General features: G+C 45.6%; 1 protein-coding gene and 1 long non-coding RNA gene across 2 annotated transcripts in view; both read left to right on the top strand.

Annotated features, from left to right (window-relative positions):
* The first annotated feature begins 1108 nt into the window (after nucleotides 1–1108).
* Nucleotides 1109–3350, top strand: LOC148130005 (uncharacterized). The gene is made up of 3 exons (XR_015750314.1): nucleotides 1109–1633; nucleotides 1935–2479; nucleotides 3132–3350. It is a non-coding gene; the product is annotated as an uncharacterized LOC148130005 (long non-coding RNA).
* Nucleotides 3351–7985: 4635 nt separating this feature from the next.
* PROM2 (prominin 2) overlaps nucleotides 7986–21655 on the top strand; it is a 30661-nt gene continuing 16991 nt past the window's right edge. Inside the window, exons 1-7 of the mRNA XM_087969876.1 lie at nucleotides 7986–8550; nucleotides 11406–11455; nucleotides 12331–12533; nucleotides 14105–14225; nucleotides 16083–16146; nucleotides 17492–17581; nucleotides 20075–20274. Coding sequence (XP_087826002.1) covers nucleotides 8322–8550; nucleotides 11406–11455; nucleotides 12331–12533; nucleotides 14105–14225; nucleotides 16083–16146; nucleotides 17492–17581; nucleotides 20075–20274 — 957 coding nt within the window. The 5' untranslated portion in view covers nucleotides 7986–8321. The remainder of the gene's footprint in view (nucleotides 8551–11405; nucleotides 11456–12330; nucleotides 12534–14104; nucleotides 14226–16082; nucleotides 16147–17491; nucleotides 17582–20074; nucleotides 20275–21655) is intronic.

Here is a 21655-nt window from a genome sequence, read left to right on the forward strand (position 1 = left end):
CCCGTCCCGCTTTGATCAGCCAAGTTGCCTTCAGAAGCTGTGGGAGCTTCGTCACTGGAAGCTTTCAAGAAGAGACTGGATAGAAATGGGGTGGGGTCTCCTGCTTGGCAGGGGGGGTTGGACTGGATGACCTACGAGGTCCCTTCCAACTCTGATACTCTGCCAATCCCAGGAGGTGGTGCTGCCTTTGTTTAATGGATGCGGATATTTTTTTCTCCCACCTTTTTTTTGTTTATAACTCAGGTGAACAGACCTAAAAACTCCTCATTCTTCCAACCTATTTCCCCACCACAACAACAACCCTGCGAGGTGGGTTGGGCGGACTATCCCAAGTCCGTCCCAAATCACAATAGGATCTGTTTAGGCAACCCGGTCAGAATACTTTTCTTCTCCAAAATACCCTTGGGAACAACTGCAGCTTACTAACTCCTCAGCCTGTAATCTTCCCATCTCTGCCATTATTCCTCAGCCTTTCCACGCAGCACTGCAACCTCGGGGTCCAAATGTTTCTGCCACCACCAACACCACCTTAAAACAGATACACAGGCCTTCCCACCTTCAACATTGGCTTTAAAAATGAATGAAAAAGGAAAAAAAATCTATTTTAAGAGCTTCTGTAAGCATCTTTGCCTGGCTCAGATCTTGAGGAACTTCCAAAACACAAGGGACAATTTTCGTTTTAGAAAATGCCTCTAAAATTACTTTACACAGATATTTTTTGAGGTTATTTCTTCCTCTTCTTTTGGAGAACCTGCACTTTTGCCCAGGTCTTTTGGGGATTCTTGCCTTTTTATTGGATGTGCTCATATCTTTGGTAATTTATGCAGTGGAGTTTTATATCCGCTGCCAATACGTATTTCTTAATTATTTGTATAGAAATAGATTTTTAACTCTTTTATCACTGAGTAAGTATATTATTAGGGCCAATCAGGAGATGAATGACTAATAGCCTTGCTTCTTTCTATGTGTGTCTTATAGATCTGGTGGGTGAGTGGCAGCCATTTCCCCTTTGACAGAGCAAGGTAAGAATAACACTGGATAAATATATCTTTAGGGCTGATCAGGAGGTGAATATCTAATGATCTTGCAATTCTTTTCTTGCAGAAAAACCTGAACCAAGTTGTCTGATAGTAGCAGCTATAACTGCTATAGGAGGCAACCCTGCTAACATCTCTGGAAGAGGAACACCACTTCTGAGCAATCTTTGGTCCAGCCTTCTATTTCCTATCTGCCTGCTCGGTTGACCCCAAGCAAGCTAGCATCCAAAGCCACCTGCCTCTTGGAGTTTCACACCTCTTTGGGGGAAAATTGCAGTTTTCCACCTTGGCAGCCAGTAACCCTCTCGTCTTTGCCTTTCTCCAGTCTCGTTATGCACCACCCCGGTATCAACATCTTTTTGCCACCAGCCCCATACAGGAGATACACGGCCCTTCCTACCTCCAACGTTGGTTGACAGCTGGTTCAGAGACAACACCTTGTGCACAAACCACCTCCAACTTGGGCCTACCGCTGGTACAGCTGCAGGCAGTTGGGCTTGGTCAACCAGCCTGTTTGCAAGATGAGAGTTTCTTGTGCAACCCTGGAGTTATGGCTCTCATTCATTTGAGAGAGACGAATCCATCTCCACAGACAGGTAGGTCTATCCCAGTGTTGCCATCTATGTTGTCCTCTGACCACACTATTTGCAGAGGCCCCCTCACTGAGGGCTTCTGATTGCTTCAGCTCCACTGAGAATTAGCTGAGACTTCCTGTTATAGGGCCAAATTTCCACGGGGACAGTCTAAATAGCGAGTAGTGGATTCTTCACATTAAAATTCAAATTGGAAGTCATTAAGTTGGTTATGTGCCTTGTTGATGTCAACTCTTAGCGACCACTTAGCTAGATTTTCGCCAAGCAGGACTGTCACCCTTTTGGTCTCTTGGTCTTTCCGCAGGGCTCCCATTGCTTGGTTTGAGTCCATCCACCTTAACTACTGATCACCTTCTTCTCTTTCCTTTCACCTGGTTGCCTTGAAAATTGTTGGGGAGAAGCTTTGTTCAAGAATTGAAGAGGGAGAGCACCGTCAGTGGAGATAGTTGAGAGAAAAAGAAGTCTAGCCACAGGCTTCTCGTGGACAGCAGGGCCCAAAAGTGAAGAGCTTGGTATATTGAAATTCTAAATGCAAATAACACTGGATAAGTATATCGTTAGGGCTGATCAGAGATGAATGACTAATGGCCTTGCTTCTTTCTATATGTATCTTACAGTTATTGTAGATGACTTGCGCATCCTGCTGGCTGGGTGGCAGCCATTTTCCTTTAGACGGACCGAAGATAAGAACAATGCTGGATAAATATATTATTAAGGCTGATCAGGAGATGCGTATTTCATGGCCTATCTTTTCATGTGCAACTTACAGACAAGTACAACAGTTGTACACTCAGCTGGCTGAGTTGTAATCATTTGAAGATGGACCCAGTCAAACAGCCTTTGTCCAAGGTGAGAGTTTTGGGTTAAGATGCAGCCTTCCAGGGTGGTTCCTGGTACTTCAAGAGAGAACCTGGAGAACCACTCACCCATGTTCAGTCTGGCAGATGAGTCCAGACTGACTGAGCGTACCTGACCAGCTGCTGACCGAGGTGTGCAACAGGTGACCTCAAGGAAAGGTGGAAAGGGAACTATAGCAGAACAGGGGCAAATGTGGAGGTGGGAGAAATAGGGGAGCCTGAAAGTGGCTCAGCATTTGTCTCAGCAAACTAGTTGGTACCCTGAAATCATAAGTGTTTTTTTGGAAAGGTAAGTTTCAGATTGGAGCCTTTGGTGGACTTGTAAAAAAGCTAAGCAATATTGGATAGAAATTAGCAATGTAATTTAAAAAGTTTGGAAAATTAATGTACAATTTAGGCCAGAAGCTTTTTGTTAGGATATATGGATAAGATATTGGGGGGGGGGGGTGAGGGGGGGGAAATCACATGGTACTTTATTGTTATATGTGATTATAGCAGCACAACTTTTATTGGAGAAAATCCTATGATATGTACAATAGAGGGATGGTTAATAAAGATGACTGAACTGTAATGGGCTGAGCTAACGGTCTCATGAGAGAGAAACCAGGGAAGGAATTCTTACTTTCTTTTATTTTCTTGATCAGGTGTTCCAGGCCGAGAGTTGCAGGCCCAGCATATTGAAGATCATGGTCATTTCAGTACCTAAGTTGGAAGTTATTGTTTGTATATAGTTGTGGTTTCTTTTTCTTTTACATGTTTCTGTTCCAGTTCTTTTTTTTTTTACTCTTTATTCTTTCCCTCGATTGTTAGTTGATGTTGTTTTTATATGAACGCTCTGAAAAATGCAATAAAAATTATTTTAAACAAAAGATAGGTTTCTTTGGTTCTGAGGTCATGTCTGCCGGCTCCATCCTTCAGAGCTCTGGGATGTAATCCATCGGGTCCTGGTGATTCAAACTGCTGGTTCTCCTCCTTTGCACAAATAGCAGCAAGAGCCACTGAAGTCTGGCTATGCCCCTAGCATCACATTTTTGTCTGCAAGTTGTTGATATTTTGAAGTAATTTAAGTGTATACGACATTTTTGGGGGAGGCAGTTGCCCCAAACCCCACTCAAATAAGAGACCCATTCTTTGTTCAGGTTTACAGATTATCTGATGAGACAATAATTGAAACATCTATAAAGGCAGTCTCTAATTTCTTTCACATAGCTATATTCAAATCCTGGAGACAAGTATACTCAATAATTGTATTAATCCATTATTTCAAGGTGGACTAAAAAGTCCAACCCCCCCTCCTCCTCCCACTCAAGCAGGAGACCCCATACCCACTCCAGACAAATGACCCTCCTGACTCTTCTTGAAAACCTCCAGTGAAAACCACCCAGGACTTCCAGAAGCAAAAGCTGCTCCAGTGATGAATTGTTCCCACTGTCAGGAAACATCTTTTTCGTTCCAGGATGGATCTCTCCTTCAGGATGTTCCACCCGTTATTTCCTCCCTTCCGCTCAGGACAATATAAAGATGGTGAAGACAGCAGGACAAGCGACAAAGGACAAAAAGAAGGAAGATGCTCAAAAGCCTGTGGTCAGTCCACTTCTGGAAAGTCACACTGCAAGTCAGAAAGTCACACCATGTCCCCATATTGGGCACAGCCGGTTGGAAGGCCATCTAGCAGGCTTTGGATATGGCCAACATCCAAAGTTCTACCTAGGAATGGCCCTAGAGAACGGGACATTTTGGATTCTATGTTCTCCTATGATGGTCCTAAAATGTAGGCAGAGTCATAATCACCAAACCATCAGTGAGTGTTGGACTGAGGACTTGGGCCTCTCCTGCATGACGGCAAAACTGATACCTGATGTTGGAACATCATCATACATCTCTTCCCTGATATGAACTCTTTATAGCACTTCAGTCATGAAGAAGGTTTAAAAACATGACAGCTGTGGGGTTACCAGCTCCTTGTTCCCGCACAGCTGGAACAAAGTAAGGATTGCTCACTTTTGGCCATTCAGGAAAACCAGTGAAAAATATGTTTTCTACTTGCAGTGGCCCCCAGCCTTTTGGGCACCAGGGACCAGTTCTGTGGAGAGAATTCACGAACGAATACAAATAAATGAACAAGGAGCTGGTAACCACAGGGCTGTCATGTTTTTAAACCTTCATGGATGAAGTTTATATCAGGGAAGCGATGTATGAAATTGCTCAAGCTTGCCTTCAGAAGGGGTAGGTGCTCCATTACTGGAGGTTTTCAAAAAGAGACAGGACAGCCATTTGTCTGAAATGTTATAGGATCTCCTGCCTGAGCAGGGGGCTGGACTAGATGACCTCCAAGGTCCCTTCCGGCTCTATTCTGAATTTGAATTTAATTTTAATAAATCTGAATTTAAATGGTCTACACACATACAGATACTCAGGAAAACTCCAATGGCCATATATTGATGCTGAGGAATTTGAAAAAGAAATGTTTGCATTTTTAAAATTATTATTATTATCTTTATTTTTGCTTATGGATTATAATTTTATGCACAGACCTCTGTCACATCTGAAATTAAAGTTTCTTTTAACGTTCGGAAACTCTAGATTCTGTCCTAGTATAAGTAAACTTGTAGATAAGTTAAAAATTCTTTTTAATTATTATATTCTTAGAAATTGGAGTGATAATGCTATCATCTTTAATGTTTTTTTTATTCATTTCTGCTTTGAATGGAATATTAGTTCTTAAAGTGTTAAACTGATTAATGATTTTGTTTATATCTGTTCCGGTTCAGTATTACTTGAAAGAAAATGGTGGTGTGTTTTTGTTACTTTTTCTTTCAACATCTTATGCAATGTTTATATTCTGTAAAGTCTTAATATATTCCTTCTTTTTTCTTTCTTTTCAGTCGTACAATAATATCTTTTTAAAAATAAAAAGGAGTTATATATTCTTGTAGTGAGGGAAAAACTCTATTACTGATAAAAAATCACCGCCTCCTATATTATATACCCACTTCTTTCTTTTCCCCTTCTCTCTTGTTATAGCTGCTTTGAGCCATTAGAGGAGGCCAAAGATTCAGAAACATGAAACATAAATAGCACTTCTTAAGCTTGGTTGCTAAAATCATCTGGATGGGGAATCTCACAGATTCTCTTCCAGAAAAATAACAAGAGCAATGAAACAGAAACAAACCTTTTGCAACCTTTCACCAAAACACAGCAAGAAATCCTTGAGGACCAACCCTTTGAAAGAAAATAGTGGCAAGCGGGGCTTCCCACAACTGGGTTAGTTTGAAGATTGCAACAGCCCTTTGTGGGTGGGAGTCCTGGCACTTGAAGGATCTCCCGAGTGCTGTCAACTCATCGAAAGCTTTTTAGCGCCTCTCTTTTTTTTCTGTCTTCCTTTAAATAAAAAGGTTTGCAGATGTTGGATGTTTATGTGCAAGAGTACAGGAATGTGGGATGTGCTGATGTAGAAGTGACAGTAAGTGAGGACATCTATTTTTTTTTCCTGATTCTTAAATACCAGGATCCAGACACTATGGTAGAGAGCCGGTAGTGGTTAAGGCGCTGGGATAGAAACCAGGAGATTGTCAGGCCTGTCACAGCTTGGATGTTTAGGAAAGAAAGACCCCGGACTCCATTTCTTTGAAGTAAAAGGTTCTTTTGCTAAAGTCAAGCTGGATTTGAGTTTTCCCCATGCAAAGTTTGCGCTTTCCACCCTTTCCCTGGCCCTCCCCGCTTGGCCAGTCCATCAGTGTCCAATAGCATTCCACTTTTGATGTTTTGGGAACAGCTTTGGCTCCTCTTGGGGTATCATTTTCACATTCCATTCTCAGGCTCTGTCCTTGATCGGCCAGTTTATTCCGGATCGACATCTCTGATTCCTGTCATCTTGTCCTTCCCTTCCTTTTTATGGTCCAATCCCATGCCCGTTCCTTATTTCCCCAATTTCCTCCCCTCCTCCTTTGCATTTTAGGGGCAGGATGCCTGCGAAGTGGCGTGTGCTGAAGATGACATGGGTGATGAGTTCTAGTCCCACCTTTGGCACGAAGCCAGTTGAGTGATCTTGATCCTTCTCTCTCAGCCCTAGGAAGCAGTTGATGGCAAATCGCTTCCAAAACCTTGCCAACCGCTGGGACTTGTCCAGGCCTTTGCCAGGAATCAAAAGCTGTCTTGAAGGCACCCACACCCACAAACACAATGGTAGAAAAACCCAGGAGCTTCAGAGGTATCCAAGTGGGCAGTAGCACCAAGACAGAGAAGCACTTGGCTACCAGCCTCCTGGTGCGTAAGATCTTAGCTGGCAAGTCTCTACTGGCTTTCGGAAAGGTTGGTGTCTCACACATATTTTCTTGTTTAGTTGCAGTGACACCTGTTTTTTGTGCCTAGGATGTGGGTGATCCACCCGGCCTAGGCGGAAGCTGAGATCAGAGTCATGCCACCAGATTATTCCCCGAGATAACCCATGGATGTGAAAGTTGGACTTTGAAGAAGCCCAAGAGGGAAAGCATTGACCCCTTTGAACGTTGGTGCTGGAGAAGACGCCTGAGAAGATATCGGCATGGTGGAGAAGAAAACAAACGGATGGATCATTGAATAAATTCACCCAGACTTTATCCTGGAGGCCCAGATGGTCAAGGGAGAGATCTCTTGGAGAAGATCTATGTGATCATTGAGAGTCAACTGCTACTTGATGACAGATCATGAATTGCTTCAGCAACAAAAGAACATTCAACCTGCAGCCCTAATTTAGAAACAACATCATTCCACTTAAGATGTATTTTTAGGGTTGCACTTCCAACAATGTGAGCGTATGTTTTGTGTAAAATTGCTTGTCTGTTTTGGTTTCCCTCCTCTTCTCAAGGGAGGGAGGGAGGAAGGATAGGAAGGAGAGATGGAGGAAGGAAGGAAGGAAGGAAGGAAGGAAGGAAGGAAGGAAGGAAGGAAGGAAGGAAGGAAGGAAGGATCTGTTTGGCAGTTTTCTGTGGAGTGTCATTTCCTATTTCCTCCATGTCCCCTTTGTACAACTTGGGGAGAGAAATGAATTGTAGCACACAACCAGAGTACCCGTTTGGTATTTCTGAGATGCATGGAAGCCTCGGAGACTGGTATCCCCACCCTTTCCCACGTACATTTCCTCTGTGACCCCAGCACTGCTAGACAGGATGTGAGAGATGCAATCTGGCTCAGCTCACCTCCACCACCACCGGCCCAAACCAACGTCTAGATGCCTCCCTCCCCTCCCTCCAGCCTGCTTATTTTTTCCCCAACCGAGTCAGCTGCTGCCTTCTTCCCAAAAACATGGGACTCCTCCCCCCCACCCCGCAGGGATAAAGTGCAGCAGAGGGGGAAGAGACACAAATTGGGGGCTCCTGGAGGGAAAAAACCCAGCTTCACTCTTCACTCCCTTCCACCTGGTGCGGTGGCCCCACCCTGCTCCATCCCACTCGCTGGAAAGCAGCAAGAAGGGCCTTGTCATCAGAAAGCATCAAACCTGTCCGGCCGGTTTGTGTGTCTTCCACCCCCCTGCTTTCCCCAAACGTTTTTTGGAAGTGGAAGCGGTTCAGCAAGGACACAGACTTGCTCGGCTGAAGGTAGAGAAGCGCCCAGCGGAAGTGGTCCTAAGCGCTCCTCTTCTTCTTCTTCTTCTTCTTCTTCTTTTTCTTGTCTTCTCCTGGACAAGCTGGACTTGGGGCCTGGAAAAAGATCCTACAGGGCTGGGAAAGGTGGTTCCTTTGGTTTGGCAGGAAGAAAGGAAAGGCCTTGTTTTCCCCACTCTACCTTGCTAGAGTGTCTGGGGATAAGGCCCACTTGCGACACGACGCTAGTCTCGGACCCTGCCGGATCCTGGCATGGGACATGTGCTCCTCTTCTTCCTGGCCTTTGCCTTTGCCCACCCAGATTTGGTCCACTCCCAGCAGTGCTCTGCAGAAGGAAACCACCTCTTGACCCTCCAGTTCGCCGATGTGGGTGCTGATCAGCGTATCCCTGCTCAACGCCAACCTCCAGGACCTCTGGATCCCCTCTATCACCTTGTCCACAATTACCTGGATGTGGTCCAACAGAACCCTTTCCCCACAGGTAAGCCTTGTTGATAGGTTTGGTCCAAGTGCCGCCCTGAATTGTGGTGGGGGGGGGAAACTAACACGGTTGTGTGTTCTCAGGAATAGCTTAGTGAGCAGAATTGGGCGAGGGAAGCTTTCGATAGCATGGAGGTCAGCATTGGTTGCCTGCTAGAACTTGGGGACCGCCGATCTAAAAGGCACCAGATCTTCTCTGCTGGGGAGGGCACAGGGGTCAGAGGGCAGAGAAGAGCAAGGAAGGTGGTAAGGGATGTGCAGGCTGACACATGACACACACATCTTACCACGAGTGCTTAAGGGAACTGGGTACATCTAGACCAGGGGTGTCCAACCTTGGCAACTTTAAGACTTGTGGACTTCAACTCCCAGAATTCCTCAGCCAGCTTTGCTGGCTGAGGAATTCTGGGAGTTGAAGTCCACAAGTCTTAAAGTTGCCAAGGTTGGACACCCCTGATCTAGACTATCGAAAAGAAGGGACTAGGGGTGACCTGATAGCAATCTTGGAGCAGCTGAGAGGTTGCCACAGAGAAGGAGGGGATCGGCTTACTCTCCAAAGCACAGAGCGAAGGAGAAGAAGCAGTGGGTAGAAGCTCATTTAAGAGAGCTCCAACTTGGAACCAAGGAGAAGTTTCCTGATAATGAGAGGAAATTAATCCGTGGAAGGGCTTGCTTCCAGAAATTATGGGTACTTCACTATTTGAAGTTTTCAAGAAGAGGATTGGGTAGCCATGTGTCTGGAATAGTACAGGGGTCTCCTGTCTTAGGGGGAGGGTTGGACTAGAAGACCTTCCATGAGTCTAAGAATGTATCTACAAAACCTTTGGGAAGCAATTTCTGTGGGCAGTTCCAGTTTGATAGCCAATTCCTCCTGCACCTTAGAGAAGACCAGTATAGATCTATTCCTTCTCAGACCGGCTTGTATTTTGCATTGTCTGGCTAACTTGCAAATAAGCCACATATATCTGGGTTCATATGTTGTGCTGAGCTAAAACCTTACGCATCACATTAAGGCTTGGTGCTGTGTGTGAATTCAACCTGAGAATTCTCTGCCCGGGTTGTTTTCAAGATTTCCCTCCAAACCTCCAAAGCGATATTTGTATTCTTCCTCTCTCAAAATGCAAGCATACTGTAGGCTTCATTAGGGGAATTTTTTGGAAGGTTTTAATGGAAGGTGGGAAGGTTTTAACTCATTTGAATGTAGTTAAGCTGCCTTCAATCCTAGTTCCTAGTGCTTAAGAAACATCTTTCTTTTCTTAGTTTTGAGACAGGACAGAGCGATGTGTGCAATTACATTCAAGTGTATATTACAAATTAATATTACAAGTATTTAATGATTTTTTTTTGTCAGAATGTAAGTCAGTAGCCTCTAATGATAGACTTGGCAGGATAGAAACATGTTACTTAATGAAACATGTCAGAATATTCAAAAATAATATTTTGTTTCCAAACAATTTGGGAAATACAGTATGTTACACTTGTGTGCCTGAACATTTTGCAACATTTTGTTCTGAGGACAGAGCATAAGTTGTTAAATAGTTCAATCTGATTTTCTTTTTTAAGAATTGCGGGAAAGAAAAGTTGTACCTGAATTGTATATTAATATCCAAATTATATTGCACCTACACGCATAAAACAAATTAATTAATTACTATATTTCATTCTCTTTCAATATCCCCAGCATTATGGGGCTGAGGGACCAATATATATATATATATATATGGATAGCTTGGGAGCACCACCATGCTATAAGATCCAAAGGATTCATTGAACAGATGATTTTAACTGGCTTTGGCAGATAAAATAAAACCCGGCACAAGATACTTTAAAATGCAAATAATCAGCATGTCAAGGTTCCAAGTAATAGATCCATAGCAAGCAAAACTCCAAGGCAGGTAGATTCCTCCAAGAATAGCTTTATTGATTATATCATATCGGCACAGATCTGGTGAAAACCGACTCTGAAGGTTCCTGCGGTTTTCACCTAATTAAACAAATTTTTTTCCCTTTTTCAAAACAATCAGTCACGTGGTCCAATCCTGCTTAGTGACATCCTCCTTCCTCTGACCAGGCGTGAGAATGTCCTTGGTTCCCAAGAGAAAGTATTTTGTTTTGGCTACAAAGTCCCAGCTGTCTCGACCCCCCAGCTCTAGTGTGGCCACATGGAAGCTCCAAGATGGCTTCGGTCAGGTCAGCTCCAGGGTTGACACAGCACATAAAAGCCACAAAGTAGACACAGGTAATCTTTGGAAACTGGGAAGTCTGCCAATCACCGGAATGATGCCAAGTCAGGCACATTGAGAGGTCCAGGTTTCTGGGCTGACCTCCCAGCCCAACTTCCCACGGGTGCTGCTATGTTACTCGCGTTTGTCACATCCCTCGTGGGACCCCCTCCGGGAGCTATTAGAGTTCCTGCAGCCAAAGGAGACCCCTCCAAGGGAACTGACCTTGGGATGAGCTGAAGGCCGTCCTTGTTCTCCCTCCATGAAGCAAACAGCATTGCCCCCCCAGAAGAAAGACATGCTTGAGATAAAGAAGACCAACCTATGGTTTAGGTCTCACTTGGAAGTCCTTAAAGAAGGGGATCTGGTGATCAGGAGAGCTCCTGGCATCCCAGACTGTCTAGCTTTGATAAGTATCTTAGGTAATTAACTTTGGCAATAATTGCCTCCTGCCACTCCGTCTGTTCCTGCTTCCTCCTCATTTCCTTCATGCAGCCTTACTTAGGAGTAGAACTTGCACAAGGAGGTTGGAGAGAAAAGCCCAAACCTTCCCTTGGCCCATTCAGAAGGTACAATCACAAGAGAAGAGGGGTCTCTCTTTCTGCTTTTAAAATAGCCTTGTTTTATTCCACAGAGCTGTTGAAGGATGTCCTGAATGAGCCACCGACTGCTACACCTTCTCAGGTGAAAGAGTGAGCCTGGAAGAGTGGAATGCCCCTCCCTCTTTCTTCAGGGGTCTGTGTTGGCCGTCACAACTCAGCATCTACAACAACCCCCCCTCATCTCTCCAAGTGCTGGATTGCAGCTCCCAAAATTCCTGGACAGATGTTCGGAAATTCTGCAAGATAAATGCTCAGCCCACCTGGGAATCTTCCCAGTTTGGCTGCCTCTTTATTTATAGAGAATGACTTGTTTATGAATGATAGGAAATATAAGAATGGGAAATATATGACAAGGTGGATAATGAGTAAAGATTTGGCATTAGTTAAATGGGTGCACTGGGTAAGGGACGATAAAAGGTTTTGAGGAAATCGGAATGATTTTATTGTTTAGATTTTTAGGTTTACATTTAGACATTTTTATATACAAGATGGTGAAGATACCTAATACCTCCTCCTCCTCCTCTTTTTCCCAACCAACAACCCTGGGTTGAGTGGAAACTAAGAACTAACCTAAAGTCATCCAGCTGCCTTTCAGGCTTAAGACCGGACTAGAACTCCCAGTCCGCTGGTGATCACCCCAAAGACACCCAACTGGTTTTCAAGCCCAGAGTGGAGACTAGAACTCACAGTCTCCCAGTTTTTAGTCTTGTATCTTAACTACTACGCCAAAGTGGTTATTACATTTAAATTAGATAGAAGGATCTTCTGATCATGGGGTTGCCTTTAGCCAGGGTTGCTTCTGTTCCTTGGAAGAAGTAATCAGAGGAAAATCCCCTGGGTTCTAGCCCACCAATCAACCTCCCAATTCTCTTTAATTTAACAGGGTATGGGGAGATGGGTAGGAGAAATCATCCTCTCAAGATTATTGTTATTATTTTCACTTCCCTTGCTCCTCAGATCCTTCGCTACCAGGCAGGATATGTCGTTTGCGCTGCAATCGCAGTGCTCTATTTTGTGACGGTGCCCCTGGTCGGACTGAGCCTTTGCTGCTTCCAGAGAAACCGGCCCTGTGCCGGACGGATCAAGGCCTATCGCCGCTCTCTGCTCTGCCAGCGGAACCTTCTCATGGTCTGCCTGCTCCTCACCACCCTCCTCATCCTGTGAGTGTGAGGGGCTGAGCCAGATCCGTTTCCCGTCGTGTTGCCCCCATAGAGATGAGGGGATCGGGAAGGACAGGAAGGTGAAGCAGCGCACGAGGGATGCCAAAGGTGTACATTCAAAAGCCAGGAAATGCTGCTCTGGAATACAGGGAAGCCAAACAAAATAGCAATCCTGGTCTAAGATATGTGGACTTTTAAGACATGTGGACTTCAGCTCCCAGAATTCCCCAGCCAGTGTAGGTAACTCATGCTGGCAAGCATACCTAATGCTCCTTTCTCCTCCTATTTTCCCAACAAGAATATATTTTTTTCTATTTTCCAACCTAGAATAGACTTACACTGAGATACATTTAACAAATAAATAACAAGCAAGCAACGAATCAGTGGACTGAGGGTGAGTAACTGATCCAGACAGTTTCCATGCCTAAGGCAGGACTAGAACTCACAGCCTCCTGCTTTCCGGGCCAGCACCTCAATCTTACACCAAAGTTGTAGTCCATATGGCTAAAAGTCACCCAATTTGAGAAACCCTGGTTTCTAAGAGGGATCTAGTCTTGAAATCTAGGAAATCTAAAGACCTCGTCTTGAAGTCCTCTCTTTTCTGCAATGTCTATGGCATGAGCCACGGTGGTGCAGTGGTTAGAGTGCAGTACTTGCAAGTTACTTTTGCTGACTGCCAGCTGCCTACAATTTGGCAGATCGAATCTCACCAGGCTCATTCAGGCTTCCATCCTTCCGAAGTGGGTAAAATGGGGACCCAGATTGTTGGGGCAAAAGGCTGACTCTGTAAACCGCTTAGAGAGGGCTGTAAAGCACCGTGAAGTGGCATATCAGTCTAAATGCTCTTCCTTCCTTCCTTCCTTCCTTCCTTCCTTCCTTCCTTCCTTCCTTCCTTCCTTCCTTCCTTCCTTCCTTCCTTATTCCTTTCTCTTTCTCTTTCCTGGTGCTGCAGTGCTTAGAATTCAGTATTGCAGGCTAACTCTGCCCACTGCCAGGAGTTCAATCCTGACTGGCTGATGGTTGACTCAGCCTTCCATCCTTCCAGGGTAGGTAAAATGAGGACCCAGATTTTTGAGGGGCAAGAGGCTGACCCTGTAAACCACTTAGAGAGGGCTGTAAAGCACTGTGAAGCGGTAAATAAATCTAAGTGCTATTGCCCGCCCTCCCTCCCTCCCTCCCTTCCTTCCTTCCTTCCTTCCTTCCTTCCTTCCTTCCTTCCTTCCTTCCTCCTCCTCCCTCCCTCCTCCTCCCTCCCTCCCTCCCTCCCTCCTTCCTTCCCCTTCCTTCCTTCCTTCCTTCCTTCCTTCCTTCCTTCCTTCCTTCCTTCCTTCCTTCCTTCCTTCCTGTTAGAATGTAGTATTGCAGGCTAATTCTGCCGACTGCCAGCAGTTCGATCCTGACCGGCTCAAGGTTGACTCAGCCTTCAATCATTCTGAGTATGATAAAAGGAGGACCCAGATGGTTGTGGAGGCAAGAGGCTGACTCTGTAAACCTCTTAGAGAGGGCTGGAAAGCACCGTGAAGCGGGATATGAGTCTAAGGGCTATGGCCATTGCTGTTTTTTCACCACAGGGGGTGTGTTATCTGTGCTTTTGCTGCCAACCAGAAGGTGAAAGAAGAGGTGGACCCTGGTGCCCGAGACGCACTCCACACCCTGAGGACACTGAAGAGCCATCTGAATGGGATTCCTCGCGTGAGTTGACTCTGGAAAAATCCAAGGGACCAATCTGTTTAAAAAGACACCATCGTTTCCACTTCATGCTAAACATTTTGGCAGGAGGCAACTCAGGGCGTTGAGGCTGTGTTCATTCCACATTGTTAAGCAGGTCAAATTTGACCCGGAGGACAAGAAGTTGGGGAAAGGGCCATGGAGTGAGGCCAGAGGTGAAGGTTTTTTTAAAAAAAATAAAAATCAGGAGTGAAAAATGACATTATTTGGGCAGAAGGAACCATGGAAGGCCAAGCTAATTGGGGTGGGGGGGATGTTTGAAAAGAATATTTTTACCCATGATGAGATTGTAATGGAAACATGAAATTTTAGCTGGGTTTTATAAATTTAGGATACGGATGGTCCACACCATTTGTGGGGGGAAAAATAATAATCTACAAATGGTCATGAAAGTTGTGGGTTTTCATTTTGGCTCCAATGTTGAACAAGGAAACAGAGGCTTTGGAAGGAAGGTCAACGAATTGGAAAGGACCTCAGTTGTAAGAAAGGCGGGAGGATGAAACTTCCTAGGGCCTCCGGTGGGCTATTCACTCCCTTTATCCTCACGTAACTACAAGGTTACCATTCAAGGCAAACCACTCCGGGGCTGAAAGGATCGGGGGTCTCCCCGGGGTTAAAAAAAAAAAGTCAAGAGGTTGCCTGTTTACATCACCTGAACAAAATGGCAGAGCTTTGACAGCCGCCGTGGATTGTACAGCCACGTGTTTCCGATCCCTTTGAGAAAACCCATTTCTAGATTTTTTTTTTTGAAGTTTGGAAATCCAGAAACGAAGCTTGTTTTGTGCTCCGGAGCTCCGGTGCTTTGAGCATTTCCCCTGGCACTCATGCCCAGCGTCACACTGTCACCATGGTGACGCCTTCGCTTGGCAGGTGTTTTCTAGGCTGCAAACCCCTGGCAGCTGCAAAGCAGGGCAGGGAAAGGGGTGGGGGGCTTATGAACCCCATGATGCCAGCAGCTCTTTCGAATTCTGCTGCAAGGGTTTTGTGGCACAAAGGAAAGCTTTGAGAGAGGGAGAATGGGGGGTGAGTGGGACCCAAGAGCTGCCCCCTCCACTTCCTCAAAGTCAGGATAGGCTGCCTGGGGGCGGGAGGAAAAGGGCTCAGACTCACAGGAGCTCCCATCCTACCTCCCCCATCTAAAAAGCCTGGGGTTGCTACAGAAGGGGGTGGCGTGGTTTTTTTTTTTTTTTTTTTAACCCTGGCCACTTTAAGGTGTGCGGAGTTCAACTCCCAGAATTCCCCAGATGGTACAGGTAACCTTCGAGTCTCAGCCACCAAATTTCTACTGCTAAGCAAGACCGTGGTGAAGTGAGTTTTGCCCATTTTACGACCTTTCTTGCCACAGTTGTTAACCAAATCACTGCAAGTCGTTCAGCCAATCTGGCTTCCCCATGGACTTCGCTCATTGGAGGTTTGCGCAAGAGGCTCACCTGGCCTTGGGACGGCCACAAAAAATGTGCCACTTGCCAAGCCTCTGAATTTTGATCAGGTGGCTGTGGGTCCTAAGGGCGAAAAAAAAACGCACCCGAGTCACTTTTTTTTTTTTAGTGCCGTTGTAACTTTAAACAGTCACTAAATGAACTGTCGTATCTCAAGGGCTACCTGTATGTTTTTAAGACCATCCAAGATTAGCTAAGTGGCATCTCTTGCTGTAGGCTCAATGTCCGATTCTGAAATCTTTACACAAATCTCTCCGTTTTAGGGAACATCAGGCCAGGTTTGCAAAAAGCCAAAAAGAAAGAACATCGGTCGCTAACACTCCAGGTTTCCTGCTGCCTGGGGACAACAATCCTTCCTGACTTTTCTCTCCTTCCACGACAGGGGCTTCGGCTGACGGTGGAACAGTTTAGGGTCCCCCAAAGGCAGATTCTCAGTGACCTGAACAGTAAGTCCCTTTTTCTTCCGCTGCGGATCCTTGGTGAGAGATTTTTTCCCACCAATATAACCTTTTGTTTCAACCTCCTTTTACCGGTCCACCATAGAAAGCATCCTCACATATTGCGTGACGGTGTGGTATGCTGGCTTGACAGCCGCGGATAGAAAGACGCTACAGAGGGTGGTGAGCCCAGCACAAAACATCGTGGGCTGTTCCCTGACACCACTAGATGACCTCACTAGGGCTCGTTGCCTTGGAAGAGTGAGGAAAATCCTCAGGGACGACTCGTACCCCGGTCAGCCCTTCTTCACTCTCCTACCATCGGGTAGGAGATAGAGAAGCAGAGCCAGCCACACCAACAGGCTGAAGAACAGTTTCCACCCTTGGGCTGTCAGACTCCTGAACAGAAACTAATTTCATGTCAACAGAGTAGGATAGACTTGCAGGGCCGGTGAGTTGTGCAACAAGGTCACCTAGTGTAGTAAGATTGGATCTGGGTTAGGGACTTCTGTCCTCACTGTGAGTTGTGTTGGGTGTGTGTGTGTGTGTGTGCACACGAAGGGAGGCTCAGCCAATCTCATTGTACACATGTTGTCCTCTGACAATAAAGGTAATAATAATAATTGTTGTTTTGGGGTCAGTGGCATCAACATACAACATGTGTAATGCAGCCCCATCTGCTTTTTGCAAACAAAAGTCCAGGTGTTTTCCAAAGGGAACGGTTTATTTTTGGCCCCGAGTGAATGCCTTGGGGTTGAATGGGAAGAATGGGGGATTAATGCTGTATGAACCACCGCGGTCCAATCTCTTTTCCCAACCATCCAATTTCATCAAAAGGCAGAAGCAGCTCAGTTTCAGGAAGCGAAAAAGAAAGAGACGTGGAATTGTTTAGCTGGCATATCAAGCTTCCCTTGATTAGAGAGCCGATTAGTTTCCCAGGCTTAAAAATAAAGCAGGAACCTATTATTTTTCCAGGACTGGCAGGATTTTATCTCTTTTCCAAATGACCGAATGAATGTCCATCACGAGGTAGAGAAGTTTTTAAAAGCCTGCCGTCAGATTGTTTAAAGTAATAGCCGTTGTGTGCAACGCGAAGCAACAACAATGCCACCAAAGTAAAAAGTTGCGTAATTTCAAGCAAATACCCACCACCGTAATGCCTAGAAACCGGTGTTTAAAATGATTCAAAATGATGTTCATGATGTGCGTTGTGCCTAGTTCAGGAGTTGCATGATACAGTGGGAGATGAGCATGAGTTTGGGAGGCACGTGGCTCCTGTCCCAAATGGGAGATGGGTGGGAGATGCATTTTCCCCCCCTGGAGATTTCACCCGAGGTGGTGTTGTGCCTTGCAGATATTAGCTGGAACATTGGCAGCACCATTCACTTTCTGCTGAAGGAAACCGTGTCTTCTGCTATGGCTGCCCTCAAGGGCAGGGTGCAAGGTAAGAAAAAGTCTTTCCTTTTCCTTCGTTTCTTTTCCTTAATGCTACGCAGTCTTGTAATAGGTAGAAGAAATAATCTTGAGGAACAAGAGGGAGAATCACAATGAAGACAGTGGTAGATAAGAGCAATCTGAGTCTTGAGTAGAAATGTAATTGGAGCCTCTCCTCTTTCTCACCAATAAGTGAGATAATTACAGTATATTAATAACAAGGAATAAAAGTTGGAATTCATCTCCCTGATTTCTGGTCTTGTCTTCCTTGGAGGGCTGATAGCAACTTAGCTTAACCCAATGCTTCTTACAAGGATGGCAGGAACGGCTCCTTAGTGTGCCTTGGCTGGCTAGGAACTCTGGGAGTTGTAGTTCGACGCACCTGCTGAGCATCGGACCAGGGAAAGTGGGTTTAGTTTGGCTACGCCAGGACTCACTCAAGGCAACTCTTCCAGCCACCCTCTTGGATAGGGACGACCCCTCTCCCAATTTGCATGGTTAACAGTGGGAACATTTTTCGGGAAAGAGAATAAAAAGGGCCGGAGCCACTTAACCGTGGGATATTTTCAGAGAAGACAATTAAAGGGTCTGGAGCCGCTTCTAATGGGAAAAATACGGCAGCATCTTCTTGGAGAGAAGGTGGATAAAAGGAGACAGCGCACAGATAGGTAAAATAGGGGCCCAGAGCACTTTCTCTTTCTGTCTCTTTTGCAACTCGGGGGCACTCATTAAAACTCCAAAGAGAGATGCCAGACAGATAAATGAAAGGGCAACTCGGAGTTAAGCCTAGGGAGTTTGCTGTCATCAGATGTGAGGGTAGCCTGGGGGTGGCCTTGGCAGGAGCTTATTAGGATGGATCAGGGCTGCACGTTCAAAGGATCAAAGGATTGTACAAGAAGTGCCAGCTGTTAGAAAGTCAGCTTTTCATGCCTTTCACCTGCTGTCCCGTGCTTGTCAGGTCCTTTTAACGCATGTGCCCCCTGGGCTGGAGAGATCCAAAAGGGAGTAATATATAGGTGTGTGTCAAAGCGGCAGCTGTAGCCATGCCATTAAAGCTCTTTTAAAAACCCTTCTGAGTTCTTTTGACACGGAAACCACGAGTAGGTGCCACTGTTTCGGCACGAAATTTGTAAGCCTCGCTGTAGAACGGCCACCCTTGCAGCTCACGGTAGCCAATTCCAAGCGGAGCTCTTAGAAGGAAAAAACGAATACGGCTATTCCTCAGTTTGCAACCATTTATTTGCTGACCGCTCAAAAGTTAACAACTGCACTGGAAAAAAAAGGGGACTTGTGACCTAGCAGCATCCCCACAGTTACGGGATTAAATTTCAGACGCTTGGCCGCTGACTCATACTTACAATGGTTACAGTGTCCTGGGTCTTGCGGTCCCCTTTGGCGACCTTCCCACCAGCGAAGTCCTTGGGGAAGCCAGATTCACTCAACGAATGAATGCAGGGATTCACTTAACAACGGTGGCAAGAAAGGTTGTAAAATGGAGGAAAAAATTCACTTAATGAATGTGTCAACTCATAAAATATTTTTATGGTCTTTTTAGAGTTGCCAACAGAAAGGGAGGGGGGAACAGTGGACAACTTGCATTCCATAAATGTTTTCAAAGATAGTTTCTAGGTGATTGAAGTTTCTGCCACGCAAAATTCTATAACATGATTGATGACTCTGGGCTATGGATGTGTCTCGTTGGAGAATATGATTTATGATACACCCAGGGAGTGGGAGGAAAACCAGGGTCAAGGGTGATAATGAATGATGTGTCTTAGAGTTGGCTACACCCAGGCAGTGCCGGACATGTTAACTCCCAATAAATTCTTTTGAAGTTTTGGAACTTTGGCTCGAGAGTCATGATTTAACTGGGGGTTACTGCTGGAATCCTGACAGAATGTCTTTCTTAGCAGCAGAACTTTTGGCTCAGTTGTGGTCATAATTCAAGGACTACTAGATGGGATCAGGTCTATTGACTTTACGTGCATAACTTGCTTCAATTCATATTGACTCCTGATCCCACAGAATATTTTAGATCAGGGGTCTCCAACCTTGGCAACCTGAATAAATTGGTGTCATCAGCAAAATAGAGGAAGGGCTGAAGATGTCAGACACAGCTACTATTCAAGTAGTTCTTGACTTACAAGAGTTCACTTACTGACTGTCTGAAGTTAGAACAGCACTGAAAACGTTATTTATGACCATTTTTCACACTTGTGACCATTGCAGCAAGCAAAGTCAACGGGGAAGCCAGATTCTATTATCAACCATGTTATGAATTTAACCACTGACATGATTCACTTAACGACTGCAGCAAGAAAGGTTGTAAAACGGGGCAAAACCCGCTTCACAACTCTCTCGTTTAGCAGCAGAACGTTTGGGCTCGGTTGTGGTTGTAAGTGACGGATTCCCTGTAGAGGTTAACTGGCTAGCATGGAATTTGTGATAGCTTGGCATGAAAACATCCGGACATCCCATCTCCTGGGTGACTTTTCTCTTTAAGACCTAGAGAACTCCGTGCGCCACTTGCATGCGATCCACGGGTCTGTCCAGGCCCTGATCTGGGAGCAGGACGAGCTGGCGTCGGCGCTGAAGGAGCAGAAGCGAAGCCTCACTTCCCTCCTGGAAGAGCCCCATTGCACGTACTGCATGGGGGTCCTCAGCAGAGCTCAGGACTTGAAGTTGGGGGCTGACTTCCAAAACGTAAGCCAATCCAGATCCTGGCGGCACCCAAACGAGAATGACGCATCCCAGTGGTGGGATTCAGAATTTTTTTTACTCCTGGTTCTGTGGGTGTGGCTTAGTGGGCGTGGCTTGGTGGGCGTGGCAGGGGAAGGATACCGCAAAATCCCCCTTTCCCTTCCCTCCCCACCAACCTGCTTTCCAGCTCCGTTCTCCTGGGCAGGGCAACCAAAGGAGACCCAGCCAACCAGCTGGGACTCAATGGGAGGCAGGGAATAGATGGAGGTGGGGCCAGCCAGAGGTGGGAGTGGCTGGTTCTCCAAACTACTCAACATTTCCACGACTGGTTCTCCAGAACTGGTCAGAACCTTCTGAATCCCACCTCTGGTGCATCCATCCAGAACTCTCTTGGAAAAATGAACTGGTTAAGGGACATGCTTCTGGGATGAAATGGGCCTTGTTGTACTGTACAACAAGGTATCAATAGGTTGGCTTGAATCTTCAACCTCTGAGGTCTCCTGGTCCAACCCTCTGCTGAAGCAGGAGACCCTAAACCAGGGGTGTCCAACCTTGGCAACTTTAAGACTTGTGGACTTCAACTCCCAGCAAAGCTGGCTGAGGAATTCTGGGAGTTGAAGTCCACAAGTCTTAAAGTTGCCAAGGTTGGACACCCCTGCCCTAAACCATTTCAGACAACAAGTCCAGCCTCTTCTTAAAAACCTCCAGTGAAGAAGCAACCACCATTTCTGAAGTTCCACTGGTTAATTGTCTTCACTGTTAGGAAACTTTTTTCCTTAACTCCAGGTTGCTTCTATCCTTGATTAGTTTCCCATCCCTTGTTTCTTGTCCTGCCCTCTGGAGCTTTGTAGAATAATTTGACCCCTTCCTCTTCTTTGGGGCAGCCCCTCAAATATTTAAAGTTCTGCTATCATGTCAACCCTAATTCTTCTTTCCTTTAGACTAGCCAAACCCAAAACCTGCAGCCGTCCTTCATATGTTTTAGTCTCCAGATCTTTAATCATCTCAGTTGCTCTTCTCTGCACTTTTTCTAAAGTCTAAACACCTTTTTTGTAGTATGGGGGCCAAAACGGGATGCAGTATTCCAGGTGTGGTCTTCCCAAGGTACTAAAGTGGTAGTGATACGGCACATGATTTTGATTCTATCCATCTGTATTGTGCCAGAGGTCTCCAAACTTGGCAACTTTAAGTCTTCACTTAAAGCTATGCTGGGTGGAGAATTCTGGGAGTTGAAATCCACAAGTCTTCAAGTTGCCAAGTTTGGGGACCCCTGGTTTATGCCATAAAGGATTGCACTGACATTTTTGGCTGTTGCAGCACACCGCTGGCTCATATTTAAGCCAGATTTAGGCTGTGATTGCTTTCCATGTCAATACTGTTTTAT

Source organism: Notechis scutatus, chromosome 7 (assembly GCF_049901735.1).
Source record: "Notechis scutatus isolate UNSWTSFEM ecotype Mainland chromosome 7, rNotScu1.2, whole genome shotgun sequence".
NCBI lineage: Eukaryota > Metazoa > Chordata > Lepidosauria > Squamata > Elapidae > Notechis > Notechis scutatus.